Source organism: Artibeus jamaicensis, unplaced genomic scaffold (assembly GCF_021234435.1).
Source record: "Artibeus jamaicensis isolate MK-2021 breed Jamaican fruit bat unplaced genomic scaffold, CSHL_Jam_final contig_332, whole genome shotgun sequence".
NCBI lineage: Eukaryota > Metazoa > Chordata > Mammalia > Chiroptera > Phyllostomidae > Artibeus > Artibeus jamaicensis.
Genome location: NW_026521788.1, coordinates 20,895,401 through 20,910,010, shown reverse-complemented (window position 1 = coordinate 20,910,010; position 14,610 = coordinate 20,895,401). Strand labels below are relative to the sequence as shown.

Sequence of the window (14,610 nt, the reverse complement as noted above, 5' to 3'; positions counted from 1 at the left end):
GTGTGTTCTCAATGAGTATCAACTAGAAAACTTGGGACTGAGGGTGGGGAAATAGAGAATTATTTTTTCATGTTTGTTCCCTGTATAAATCTCAAGAGATTTGAATCTGGTTAAAGTTGAAGGGGGGGGGGTAGCATGAAGAGGTAGCATAATTAAAATGCACAAGTAATTAAAAATATAGTATTACTAGAACATCTCTATTTCCCAAATATCTTACCAGTCACTGATATTTCTTTCTTAAAATTTAAGAGTTGGGCACTGACTGGTATGGGTCAGTACGTTGAGCACTATCCTGCAGACTAAAAGGTCATGGGTTTGATTCCTGGTCAAGGCTCATGCCCAGGTGGCAGGTGAGAGGCAACTGATCCGTTTCTCCCTCACACTGATGTTTCTCTCCCTGTCTTACTCCCTCCCTTCCCCTTTTTCTAAAAATAAAATCTTTTTTAAAAATGTAAGAGTTGGGGAGCCTCATCTGTTGTTCTGTTCCAGATTCTATAAAGATTTCCCTTGCTTTTGGCTTCAACGCATTAAACTTTATGACCTTAAGACAGAACAAGATGACTATAAATTTGTCTCTCTCTGGTCATTCTCAAACCTACAGGACTAGATTTTTACTCCATATTTAGAAAGCAGAAGGTAAAAAGAGTCATCATTTTGGACCCGAATGTCATTTTATGTGACAAAAAGAATGGAATTATCATTTTTAAATGTTATGATATTGAAAATAGTTTAAGGGGTAGTTAAAAATTGGTCGAGAGGCACTGGAGTCAGAGAGTGTAAAGAGTACTAAGACGTAAGGAGAAAATGAAAAAGGGAGTAGGAGGGATTTTCTGCCATTGCTAGCCATATGACTTTGGCCAACTCAACTCGAAAATCTGCTCTTTGTTACAAATGTGGGGACAAAAATAAAACCTTCTCTGTTTAGTGCAAAGAATTGAGAAGAATCAGGTGATATAACAGTACCACATAGATGATGCTTACATTTCTACATTTAGCTATAAAGGAATTTTAGCATTTATTTTTGAACATTACGGTACAAGAAAATTTTTTAAATTTTAGTTATTTTTCAAGTACAGTTTCTTGTCTATTTCTCCCATCCCAGCCCCCTCTGCCCCGTCTCCCCACCTCCCTCCCATTTCCTCCCCCTAGTCCTCATCCCTGTGTCTTTCATACTTGTTCCTCAAAATCCCTCCCCTTTTTCCCCCTTAAATTCCCTTCCCTTTCCCCATGGTACAAGAAATTTTATGTAACAAGTAATTACAAAACACAAGAACAGATGCAAGGCATTTCGGGTACTACTCATGTATAACGTGCATCCTTATTTTTCCCTCAAAAATTTGGGCAAAAGTGTGCACTATACACGGCAAAACATGGTACTTTATACAAGTTTTGAATCAAGTGGTGGGCGTAGACACATCATTTACCCCAGAAGAGGGCGCCATTACCCAAGAAATGGAAACTGCTACAGTTAAAGAGGGAACACGCTTCCAAGGTTTCAAATGGGCGGATTTGTAGAAGCCAACAAAATGGTCATTAGCTTCTTTTTGGTACCCCAATTATGGTTTCGTGATTCTCATGTCCCTCTTCCCTGCCCCTTTAGGCACTACTCTATCTTCCCCGTTTCTCAAAAGCCCTCTGAAGATGGGTTTTCAAAAAGTAGCAGTTTCCAATCTTTTCAGTACTATAGCTCCTTCCATTGTTTTGATCTCATGGATCTGACATTTTGAAATGTTTTGTATGCTAAATTTCATTTAGTAATAATTCATAATCATTCTTCTAATCTATAAATAAGGTAAAAATGCAATTTTACAATGTCACACCAGCATGTGATTGATAGTGGCGTTATTGAGCTGGTATCATTTGAGCACTGACAAAGTTAACATTTTAGTAAGAAAGGAGTTAGGCACAGGAAAATGTACACTTTTTATTAGGATTGTTGAAATATTTAAAATAGCTTACACTAAAAAATAGTAGTTATAAAATAGTCACAGCGGTATAAAGTATACAGCATAGAAAATATCAATAATATTGTAATAACTATGTATGGTGCCAGGTGGCTACTGAAAATATCAGGGAGACACTTTGTAAAATAGATGATTGTCTAACCACACTATGCTGTATACCTGAAACTAATACAAAATAATATTGAATGTAAGCTGTAATTGAAAAATAAATTTAAAAAATAGCTTACAGCCCTGGCTGATGTGGCTCAGTGGATTGAGCACTGGCCTGTGAACCAAAGCATCAACAGTTTGATTCCCAGGCAGGGCACGTGCCTGGGTTGCAGGCCAGGTCCTCAGTAGGGGCCGTGCAAGAGGCAACCACACATTGGTGATTCTCTTCCTCTCTTCCTCCCTCCCTTCCCCTCTCTAAAAATAAATAAAATATATTTTTAAAATAAAAACCGTTACAGAAGCCAGTTACTCCTGAGGATTCCTAGGGGTGTGAGTTCCAAGACGGAGAGGACAAACGGGATCTCACATTGTGTGGACATCTACAGTAAGCTCCTGCTTTGTATATTTTATTCCTATTGATAGCATAAAATAGTAACTGAAAATGTGTTAGCCAAAAGCATAACTCCCCAGGCATGTCTAGATTTCTTTTTGTAGGTAGGGTCAATATCTTTGGTATCCCACTAGTAGTGGCCAAGAATACTGAGAGTGCATAGGTCCATATCTATCCATACGTCCATAATGTTCTTGATCCTGTGGTTATCTTCCTGCTTGCAGCCATCTGAACAAGTGGCATGGTGACAGGTGCTCCTAGTATGATGTCTGGGGCCTTGAAGCTGGAGTAGGTTGGATTGAATCTCCTTGTCCAACAGTTTACTACAGTTGCCAGGCTCTGGAACATTTGTGGAGTGATCTCCATTGTAATGGGAGAACATATTGCCCCTCTGTAGTCAAAGTATTGGCCAAGGGTCTTCCTCACAATCTTGGTTTTTCTCCCCAAAGATCTAGATTTCATTGAGCAATGGAGGGAGACCTAGTGATCAATCCATGCATTGACCCAAGAACATTTTGATCGTGTCGTAAATTCTCATTTGTGCTGGACTTGCATCAAGTCTACTCTGGTCTAGTAGACTTGCCTGGAGATTCAAATTCACCATCTAACATTACAAAAACAAATGACCCAGCTCTTTGCTGACCATTGAGCCAATCGATAGCTGGACCAGTGTTGTAGTTAAGCAGGTTAGCATGCTCCCCATGGCCTGGGCCTTGCAACATTACCATTAATGTCTTGAACGGCTTCTGAACCTGAAAATTAGTGGCTCCAAGCTTGTCACTGGATCTGACGACAACACCTATTAAGAGATCACAGCAATGCCTCATGATGGAAGATATTTTGAGGGATAAGAACTTTCCCTTTCAGTTTTTCCTTTGAGGTTGGATCCATAAAGAGCCTTTGTTTTAAGTCTACCTTTGAGCAGAGCCACAAAGTATGGTTCTTTTGATGCCGCTGAAGCTGTAAAATTCTTGTGTAATCCATCAAATGGGAAACAGAGGAATATAAGACTGCTCATTGAAGGGTGAAATTGGGATCTGTGAGATGCTTCTGATTTGGCTGCTCTCTCAATGTCTTCAACCTCTCCTATGCTAAGGTGTGGTTCATCTGAGTCAGTGCAGGCTGCTTGCCTTTATGCAGTTGATGAAGAAGATCAATTGACACATCCAGAGTATCATCCATGGTGGTCAACTGATATAAAAATATGTAACTGGTTATATTTCATATCCAGATTTTGATTGAAAATATGTTCTATAATCTTTAACTAAATCAAATCTCTAAATGGAGGAACTCCAGACAACCTGGCAAAAACAGTCCATGTATTTACCTATCATACAAGTTTTGTGAATTATACACACATATATTTATAACAATATTAGGTGCCTGCTGCATCACGCACTTTCAACAGATTATCTTAAAATCTTACAACAATGTGTGACACAGATATCATTACTATCTTTCTTTTACAAATAAGAAAACTGAATCAGGGAAGTTTGGTAACTTTCTCCATCACATTTACCAAGTATTGGAATTGAGATTCAAACTTGTCTTTCTCCTAAGTGCAGGTCATCATCGTGCTGCCTCAAGCGGCCAGATTTCTCATCAGAGAATAAACAGATGAGGAAAAGAAGTCAAGAACAAATTCCACATACAAAAATTAATATTAGGCCCTGGCTGGTGTAGCTCAGGGGATAGAATGTGGGTCTGCAAACCAAAGGGTCGCAGGTTAAATTCCTAGTCAGGGCACATACCTGGGTTGCAGGCCAGGTCCCCAGTAGGGGGTGTTCGAGAAGGCAGCCACACAATGATGTTTCTCTCCCTCTCTTTCTCCCATCCTCCCCCTCTAAGAATAACTAGATAAAATCTTTAAAAAAATTAACATTGTGGAAAAATGAAAGTCACCTATTTTAGAAAATAACCTCCTAAATAACAGTTTAGTAACACATATACCCATCTTTAATATCTATAGTCATATGTTGTGTTTAATACACAAGGGAAGTTTATTGGTTTCATAAGAGGCTCCATTTAGCACATTTAGTGTCACAATGGGTCCAGTGGTAAAATTAGATAACTTTCATTGATCCTTTGATGTGGCTAAAGCCACAAAAAATTGGATTTCTCATTCTACAAAGCAACTTGTCCAAATCCAAAAATCAAAGATAGAACAGATTTGTTGATGCTCCTTTTTCCAAGGATTGGTGCAGGAATGGAGAACTGAAATCAATACTCAGGAATCTTACGTGAGTTCAGTATTTCACTGAATCTTTTTTTTAAGATTTTATTTATTTCTTTTTAGAAAACCTGGAAGGGAGAAAGACAGGGAGAGAAACATCAATGTGTGGTTGCCTCTCACATACCCCATACTGGGGACCAGGTCCACAACCCAGGCACGTGCCCTGACTGGGAATCAAACTGGCAACCCTTTGGTTCATAGGCCGGCACTCAATCCACTGAGCCATACCAGGCAGGGCTCTTTTTCTTTTTTTCCTAATTGAGATATATTTGACATATAACCTTCACTGAAGCGCCAAACCATACCGTTGAAAGGAACCTTTAAAATCATCTAGTTCAGCCATCCCACTAAACTAAGTACTGAAAATACCTCTGCAATGTCAGCCCATGGATCACCAAACCTCTACTTAAGTGCCCTAAGTAATGGGAAATTCATTCATTTACAAAACTGCTTATTTCATCCATAGGTAGTTTTGACTAATGGGATATTCTTCTGACTGAGCTAAAATCTCCTAATTTCCATTAACTGATGCTAATTCCAAGCTACAAGACCCCCTAAAAATGCCTCGCCCACAAAGTTTTTCTACCCAGATTACCCTTCTTGCTACTTTGTCCAGGGTTTCGAATGCCTTTGTGACCACAGCTAATCTTCTTGGATAGGTTGGTCAGGGCCACTGAAAACCAACAGTCAGTCCTGAGTGGTCCAACCACTGCAAAACGGAGGAGTGTGTCTGATTTCCCCTCCTCAGCATTCCCACCTGGCTGGGAGGCAGCGCTCCACCGTGCTGTCCTTCATCTGGCCTTCACTGTTCCCAGGGTAGTGAGGGTTGGAGAGCCACTCTCCAATTATTCAATTATCCTTGAGATCTAAGGCCTTGACAACCTTTAGAAACCTCTTAAAAGAAACATCCCTCAACCATAAGTCAACATTAGCATCTACATAAAACCTGTCTTAACTGTTCCACCTTCCCCAAACCCAAGAGAACTGACCATTCCACAGTTTGATCTGAAAAGGCCTGCCAGAAAAAATTCTGGCAAAGCTATGTAGGTCTTACCCTGAGCGGAAATGGATCAAATGGTCTCTTCTCTCTAAATCTCTAATTCAGAACCTTCCTTTTACTCACAAACATCTGCAACCATTCTGCTTCCCTTCTATCTCCCACCATCTGAGAACATACTTACTGACTTCCCACTGCCATCCTATAGACAGAGCCTCAAATGTGGGGAGGAACAGAGAAATGGTAGAGCCAGATGTTTACTGCCACAGATATTTTGGACATTGCTAGTCAGTCACCATGGGGAGCCACTGTTCATGTTCAAGCTGGTCACAGAGAAGACCTTGGCAGCAATGATAGAAGGAATTCTTGTTGCAAAGTACCTAACAAATCTATGTGAATTCTTTCTGATAACAATAAAAGACTTTAGTTGTAAACAAGTATCTTCGCAACCTATAACACTATCTTCTGGATTTTTCTGTTGAAATCTGGTGAGATTCACTTAACATAAGAACCCAGTATTATTGTCAGCAGGGAAATTCACACTGGGTAGTAAGTTAGCATCATATGTACTTGAGAAACTAATGAAAATTCAAGGTAATACATTTCAATGGAAGAGGATAAAGAAGTCCATTTTTTATTGCAAACAAACAAATTCATAGTAGAATAAGCTTTAAAAGAGCTTTAAAACGTCAAAAAAGAAAAAAAGCCATTAGCTAGAACAAAATATGTAAGAAGATTAATAAAATAACACCCTTGGCTTTAGAAAATTCTTATATATTCTTGATTAAAACATTCTATATGATGCTAAATATTTTCACAGAAAACAAGTTGCCAAAAGAAAAATAAGAATTAAACATTTATAACTGGAGTTAGTTGTAATAAGGAACTGGGTGTGAGTGTTTGGCCGCTCTTTGTGCCTTCCAAGTTCTGCAGAAAATTCTGTCTTCTTTTCAGTCCATCCACAATGACTGAATTATTAGATGCCAGACTCTGTGTCCTAAAAATATTAAAAACACAATTATTACCATCAAAAGAAGTGAATTTCCCTGTAGCTGTATCACATTTACTAACACTAAAGTGCATCTATCAAATAAGAACCTTTAAAAATCTAATAAAGTACTCTTTACATTTTATTTTCTTAATTTGAATAGAGTTTAATTTATCTATTTTTAATTTTTTTAAACTTATTTATTTTTAGAGAGGGGGAAGGGAGGGAGAAAGAGAGGGAGAGAAACATCAATGTACAAGAGATATATGAGTCAGTTGCCTATGCACACCCCCAATTGGGGACCTGGCCTGCAACCCAGGCATGTGCCCTGACGAGAAGTTTAACAAGTGACCTTTCAGTTCACAGGCTGGCACTCAGTCCACTGAGCCATACCAGCCAGGGTACTCTTTACATTTTAAATGCTTCTCAAGAGCACCTCAATTATTTGACAGCTGCTTTCCAAGAAGTTCATATTTTCTCAACAACATCTGTTCTCAGAGCCATTATCAACTACATTCTAGTCAGAAATAAGTTCCTGCCCTGGCTGAGTAGCTCAGCTGGTTAAAACAACGTCCCAATACACCAAGACTGTGGGTTCAATCCCTGGTCAGGGCACATATAAGAATCAACCAATGAATACATAAATAAATGGAACAACAAATCTATGTTCTTATCTCTCTCTCCCTTCCTCTCTCTCTAGAAATCAACCAATAAAAGAAACAGAAATAAGTTCCTGAAAAACTCTCTGTACAACTAAAGTAACCAATATAATTCTTTATTATTTATTTTTGATAAGTCATATGGAAGGGAAGGGCTAACTACAGTATTTTTCATATTGAAAATGTTCCCTTCCTTGGAGCTATAAGCTATGTTAGTACCTTATCTAACACATCTGCCTTGCTTCAACCACACTGGGCATTTTGCTTTTGACATTCCCCTTTTCCCACTTTCCCTCCTTTTGATTCCATGTCCACTACATTAAGATATGTCTCAACAGTGTGTCCTCCACACCTGACTGGTGTGGCTCAGTTGGCTGGGCAGCATCCTGCAAACCAAAAGGTTGCCAGTTGAATTCCAGTTACGGCATGTGAGAAGCAACTGAAGGGTGTTTCTTTCCCTCTCTTTCTCCCTCCCTCCCCCTCTCTCTGAAAATAAATAAATAAAATCTTAAAAAAAAATACCCTCCAATAAGTCTCCCATACAACCTATCACTCTTAATTCCACATCTCTTTGGCAGTTATGAAGAATTTATGCTTACTTCTCGTGTTCAATTTTTCTGTTTATTGTTCTCCTCACCTAAATTAAATTGTAAGCTTCCTGCAGGTAGCCACAATATCTTGTTCATCTCTGTCCCCCAAATCCTTATGACAGTATAGCACATAATCGATGTTCAAATGCTATCTTCCCTCCCTTTCCTATACATGTCTTTAAGGACTATAGTTTTAAGTTTGTTTTAAAAAAAATCCCATTAGCAACTTTTAAGAAATTAAATTTCTCAAGATTTCACAAATTTAAATTCTCAATTGCATATCAAGAAGTAATTTCCCTTGTCTATTTTTGGTTTGTTTTTTTATTTTGCTTAGCTTTTGACAGAGAGAAAATCAGGGAACCCATGGCTTATTCATTAAAACTAGCATTGTCTACTTCGGAGACAGTATGTTTTGATAATTTATAGACTTATTATGAATCAAACAAATTACTATTTCAAGCAGAAAAGATCTGTTCCCCAGTAAAGAAGTAAAAATGGCCCTGGCTGATGTGGCTCAATGGATTGGGTGTCGGCCTGTGAGCCAAAGGGTTGCTGGTTTGATTCCCAGTCTAACATACATTCCTGGGTGGCAGGCCAGATCTCCATTAGGGGGCGCATGAGAGGCAACCACACATTGATGTTTCTTGCCCACTCTTTCTCCCTCCCTTCCCTTCTCTCAAATAATAAATAAATAAAATCTTTTTTAAAAAAGTAAAAATGTTGCCCGGGCTGCTGTAACTCAGTGGATTGAGCATGGGCTGTGAACCAAAGGGTCACGGTTCAATTCCCAGTCAGGGCATATGCCTGGGTTGCAGGCCAGATGCCCAGTAGGGGCCATGTGAGAGGCAACCGCACATTGATGTTTCTCTCCCTCTCTTTCACCTTCCCTCCCCATTAAACATTTTTAATGTTTTTAAAAATGCAGACTTCTAGATATTTAGCCTGTTATAAATAATCAGATATGTCTGCAAATATTTTTATGTAAAAACATTAACTGCAGATATAGCAAAAAATGGGAATTATCAGAATGTCAAAGGAAGGAAAAGAATGGTTATGTACATAATGAGGTCTGCATAATGGAATACTAAGCAGTCATTAAAAAGAATGAGTTGGGTCTATATGTATTGATTGAAGGATAATAGCCATGATAAGTTAGGTGAAAAAAAGAAAGCCACAGCTCTATATGATTTTTTGTTAAAAATAATTACATTTACAATTGCAGAGAAAAATGTCTAAAAATATATCTATATATTAAACTATTAACAATAGTTTAGATCACCTCTATGGAATGGGAATAGAAAAGGTTGATACCACACTATTGAATGGAGACTTCCAGTTTTATGTGTACATTTCTGCATCAGTCTACATTTTTTTAAAAGGTAAACAATATTTTAAAGATTGTATTTATTTTTAGAGAGAAAGGAAGGGAGGGAGAAAGAGAAGGAGAGAAACATCACTGTGGGAGAGCAACCATTGATTCGCTGCCTCTCATACACACCTCAACCAGGGACTGAAACTGCAAACAAGGCATGTACCCTGACTTGGAATTGAACTGGCAACCCTTCGCTTTGCAGAAGGATACCCAACCAAGTGAGCCACACCAATCAGGACAAGAGGTACACAATAAGTTTATATAATGAAAAAACTGTAAAGATATATGCTAAATTTTAATATGATCTTTTATAAAACTATTTAACATGGGATGAATGTTCAAGATATACTATTAACTGAAAAAAGCAACATACAAAATAGTAACTATGAGTCCAAAAGAAAAATATAGAGAGATTGATATATTCAGACTGAAGCATTATAAATATACTAAATATAAAATAACTTTTTTAAATTTTTTAAATTTATTTTTAGACAGAGGGGAAGGGAGGGAAAAAGAAAGGGAGAGAAATATCAATGTGTGGTTGCCTCTCACATGACCCCTACTGGGGACCTGGCCCACAACCCAGGCATGTGTCCTGACTGGGAAACAAACTAGTGACGCTGACCTCTTGGTTCACAGGCCAGCACTCAATCCACTGAGTCATACCTTCCAGGGCTAAAAGAGCTTTTTAAAGTATCTAGATGATAGGGTGATTATAGGTGTTAAAATACTTTTCAGTTCTTCTCAAATATTCCATTTTATAATCTGAACAGTGTTATTCGAACAAATTGGCCAGGAAAATATTAGTGGAAAGTAGCTACATCTCTTTCTCAACCTGTGTAGAACCAGGAATATAAGTGAAAGCTTCCAGCCCTCAGGTCAGGTAGTGCTTGGTTTATAGCAGTTCCTTCCTATTTTTAGAAATAATTCAAGATTTAGTAGTAGTGGCACAGTCGTATTTTGGCTGGCATTAAAAATGAACTACACCACCCTGGCTGGTGTGGCTCAGTTGCATGAAGTGTCATCCTGTAAAGTGACAGTTCACAGGTTTTATCCCTGGTCGGGGCACATGCCTAGTTTGCGGGTTTGGTAACACGATCAAGGAATGTACAGGAGGCAACCAGTTAATGTTTCTCTCTTTCTCTCACTCCTTCCCTCCCTTTGCCTCTCTGTGAAATCAATAAGCATGTCCTCGGGTGAGATTTTTTTTAATAATGAACTATATCTTACTATGTGAGGTTTCATTGTAACTTTATATAATTTTTTTCCATAAAATAAAGACTGGCAGAATCGTATCATTATAAAACATTTACTCAGGAGTATCCGACTAAGTAACTCAATATTCCCTTGATTTTAATAATTCCCGTGGGATAGTGGCTAATCACTTTGATGTGCACTTACCGTGGAGAATCTATTCCACTATCCCCTGTCATGCTATGACTTTCTGTTCCTTCCAAGTGACTGTGTTCATGTTGCATATCCTCAGCCATCACTGGCACATGGGAAGTGCTGAAAAGTTCTAACTTTTGCGTGAACTGTGTTCTCATTTCCTGAGTACTCTGAGTCCAGCTAGCTGGTTGCTTTCCTGTGTTGCCAACAGAGTCTTGTGGGCTTGCAGCCTCAGAGTTGGCTTTCCTCATGCTGTAGTAATCAAACACACTTCCATCAGCGGACGCTGAGGCCTGTGTACATTTAGCAACACTGGGCTCCTCTTCATAGTTAAAACCAGACTGGGTCACTGACTTGAGGCCACAGCTTTCAGCAGAGAGATTAGGTTTTTGGTCTTCACCCAGCTTAGTGAGCAGCCCACAGGGTTTGTAACATTCATTTCCTTTAAGCGCCTGAGGCTCAAAACTCTGTACTTTGCTGTTGTACTCAGTCAGAGATCTTTCAGTCACCTTTTGTTTTCCTAAATGATTCCATTCACTTTCCCCGGTAAAGGAACACTGAATGTGGCCAGGCAGCACCTGGCACAAGTCATCATTCTCAGAAAAGTCTTCCTCCTCTAGGTACAATGAACTGCAGGCGCCATCATCGTCTTCCACTGCATTCTGGTACAAGGCTTGGTCATCGTCAGAAAGCACTTCATTTTCTAGACTCCCAGTCTCTGCTTCCTGCACACATGCCTTTCTCATTAGGGTTTCCTCTGAGGCTCTGTCTTTTCTCTCAGGTTGTCTTGAACAGTTCACACCAAGTGGATAATCCAAAAGACCAAGATTTTGGAACTGGTGTGTTGCTTTATCAACTAATCTACAAGCAGAGGACGCTTGGTCCAAAGAGAGGGGATCTGGTGACGGAAGGACACTCTGTGCTTCTTTTGTCTCCCCTAAAGTGTCAAAATGAGAATAACTTTTCCTCAAGACTTCAGGCATTACCTTGTTTTCTCCACCATATACATCGCATGTCAACAAGCTTTCCCTAAAGGAACAGCACGGACTATCATTATGCAAAACACTGCACTGAGAGTAACTTAGAAGGTGATCTCTGAAGTCATCATTGACAGCTTTGACGGTAGAGTTATTCATGTAAGTGGGTTCTGCCCTCAGTTTATCTTTGCACTGTTCGGCACATGGCTGTCTGGCCTCCTTCTCAAAGATTCGTGAGGAATCTAAAGATCTTGACCTTTGGAAAGGCTTTCCTTTTGGTCTAATGTGACTGGATTTCAGATCACTGGTCTTCTGGAGATTGTGCCTCCTGGTTATTGGGCTCCTTCGGTGAGACAAACCCTGGAAAGGATTAGTGATTCGTTTTTTGTAAATCAAATGGGAACCTAGGTCTGATGGGTCCTCGCAAAGTGGTTTCTGAACTACTGCTTCATTTGGGCTTTTAATTCTGGGGGTGGGTTCTGTGGCAGGGAGCTTGGGGCGCTTCTCCTGTCTAATGCTTGCTGGCTGAGGCTCACTTCCCTGACTCCTGACTTTGTGTCTGTCTCTATGAGCATGGCCCCGCCTTCGAGGCTTTGCAGATCGGCTCTGCCTTTTCTTTACTCCCTCTCTTGAAGGATATTTCTGCCCAGCTGTTAGCATATCAGTGGAAGTGCCCTGGCTATTATATTTTTTCTGTTCTTCATATTTTTGCATTAGAACAGTATGTTTGATTAAGTTGTCAACAGTCAGAATGGGATTAATTCGTTTGATTATCTCATGTTCAACGTCTCGAGGGATATTGTCCAAGTTATCTTCATCTCGGACAGGCCATTCTTCCGGTGGGAACTGGGCACAGAAACTCCTGTGCTCGGTTCTGGATTTCTCCTTTCTGGAGATACTGCGCCAGAAGAGGTTGAAGCCAAACTTCTTGCCTTTGTCTCTATCTTTTGTGCACGGTAAAGGTTTGGTACTCTCAGAAACGTGATTCTCCTCACACACAGAAACTGCTCGATTCTGTGCCAAAGATTTGGATTCCCCAGGACTTTTCTGGCCTTTTCTAGTCGCTTCTGGAGCAGCTGGTGGTTCCTGTGGATGCTGAGTGCGCGTATCAGGGAAACACTGGCAAGACTGACAATGGGAAATGGGCGCAGCATTTTCTTTGGCTAACTCTGCAAACTCTGCACAGCTCTCCATGCTCACCAGGTATGTGATGCAAGCTGGCGTCACATGCCTTTCATCTGATCGGACTCTCTTATTTTCTTGGGGGGTTGTGTTTGTGATGAAGTAAGTCTGAGGAGTAACTATGAAGTATCCTTCTCCAGTGTGATAAATCTTCCTTTCTTTAATCAGAGTTCCCAGAGTGGTATAGAGAATATCTTGAGATGGAATTGCAATGCCTAAAACAAAAGCATTTTACACTATTAGATTTTGAAGAGACACTTTGATGAGTAAAATCAGTAACACAGAAATGACCACACATTGCTTCATGAATCTAGAGCTAATTATAACATAATTAATATACATAATTAAAATGCCAAAGAAGCATTAACAATCACCATTTAATTGAGTAATATGAATATAATTTGCTCCACACAAAGACATATGGCTAGGGTAACAGTTAAGTGGACAAAAATAATCTGAGTTCACTCAAACAAAACACTAAGTTATACAACCCGTTTTAAATTTAAATTGTGCCTGAGGAAAGTATTTGTAGGAGGGAATGTGGGAGTTTTTGAAAACCAGTCTCAGCCCTGACTGGTGTGGCTCAGTGGGTTGGGCATCGTCCCACAAACCAAAAGGTCACTGGTTCAGTTCCTGGTCAGGGCACACGCCTGTACACAGGCCAGTTCACCACTTGGGGGTGTGAGAGACGCAAATCAATGGATGCTTCTCTCATACATCAGTGTTTGTCTCCTCTTCTTTTTCCCTCCCTTCTCCTCTCTCTAAAAAGAAATACATAAATTCTTCAAAAAAGAAGGAAAGGAAAAAATAGCCTCATAGCTTAAATCTTAGGAATCCAAAGAGAAAAAATGAAAACCAGTTCTTGCTTGGGCAAGGGCAAACTATCTAGTCATGGTGTTTTTTCAAACTGGGAAAGTAGCTAATAATTTAAAAATAAATTTCCATTTCCAAATAGCAGGGTTCAAAATTGTATTTATATTGTGAGAACAATGTTCAAGATGTTTGTGTAAGTATAACACTGGAAGGAAATACATCAGTATGTTAACCTTGGTTTCTTTTGGGCGGTGATACTGTAAGTGGTTATTTTTCCATATTTTTTAATAATAAGCATATTCATTTTATAATGCAAAAAATAAAAAATAATTTTTTTCATTTTTCTCTCCACACATTGGGATATCATGCAGCTATGAAAAAAATGGGATCAGCCCTGGCTGGTGTGGCCCAGTGGATTGAGTGCTGGCCTGGAAACTGAAAGGCTGCTGGTTCAATACCCAGCTAGGGCATATGTCTGGATTTGGGGCCGAGTCCCCAGTTGGAGGGATGGGATAGCACTGAGGGAGAAGCAACTGATCCCCATTTGGTGTTTCTCTCCCTCCCTTTTCCTCTCCCTAAAAAGAAATAAATAAATAATAAGATCTTTTAAAAAATGAGATTAATATATACTGATACAGAAAGATCTCCAAAATATGTTTGTAAGGTAAAAAAAGAAAGGTACCAAGAGAATGTACAGAATGATCCAATTTATGTTATACAAAAAAGAATACATATACTAGAATATAATTTATGAAAGTACACATGAGAAACTATAGACAATAGAAATTATTGCTTCTGGCCCTGGCTGGTGTGGCTCAGTGGATTGAGCGCCAGCCTGTGAACCAAGAGGTCAGCGGTTTGATCACCAGTCAGGGCACATGCCTGGGTTGTGGGCCAGGTCCCCA

The 14,610-nt window shown here is 39.5% G+C and overlaps 1 protein-coding gene and 1 pseudogene across 2 annotated transcripts in view; both read right to left on the bottom strand.

The window, feature by feature from the left end:
* Nucleotides 1–1,288: 1,288 nt before the first annotated feature.
* Nucleotides 1,289–3,637, bottom strand: LOC128627202 (endogenous Bornavirus-like nucleoprotein 1; annotated as a pseudogene).
* A 2,856-nt stretch (nt 3,638–6,493) lies between these two features.
* Nucleotides 6,494–14,610, bottom strand: part of STOX1 (storkhead box 1) — a 64,533-nt gene continuing 56,416 nt past the window's right edge. The window contains exons 3-4 of one of the 2 annotated variants that reach the window (XM_037130474.2): nt 10,746–13,107; nt 6,494–6,732 (exon numbers count right to left, since the gene is read on the bottom strand). In XM_037130474.2, the coding sequence (XP_036986369.2) occupies nt 6,585–6,732; nt 10,746–13,107 (2,510 nt within the window). In that variant the 3' untranslated portion in view covers nt 6,494–6,584. The remainder of the gene's footprint in view (nt 6,733–10,745; nt 13,108–14,610) is intronic. The other variant, XM_037130476.2, reaches the window with a different exon arrangement.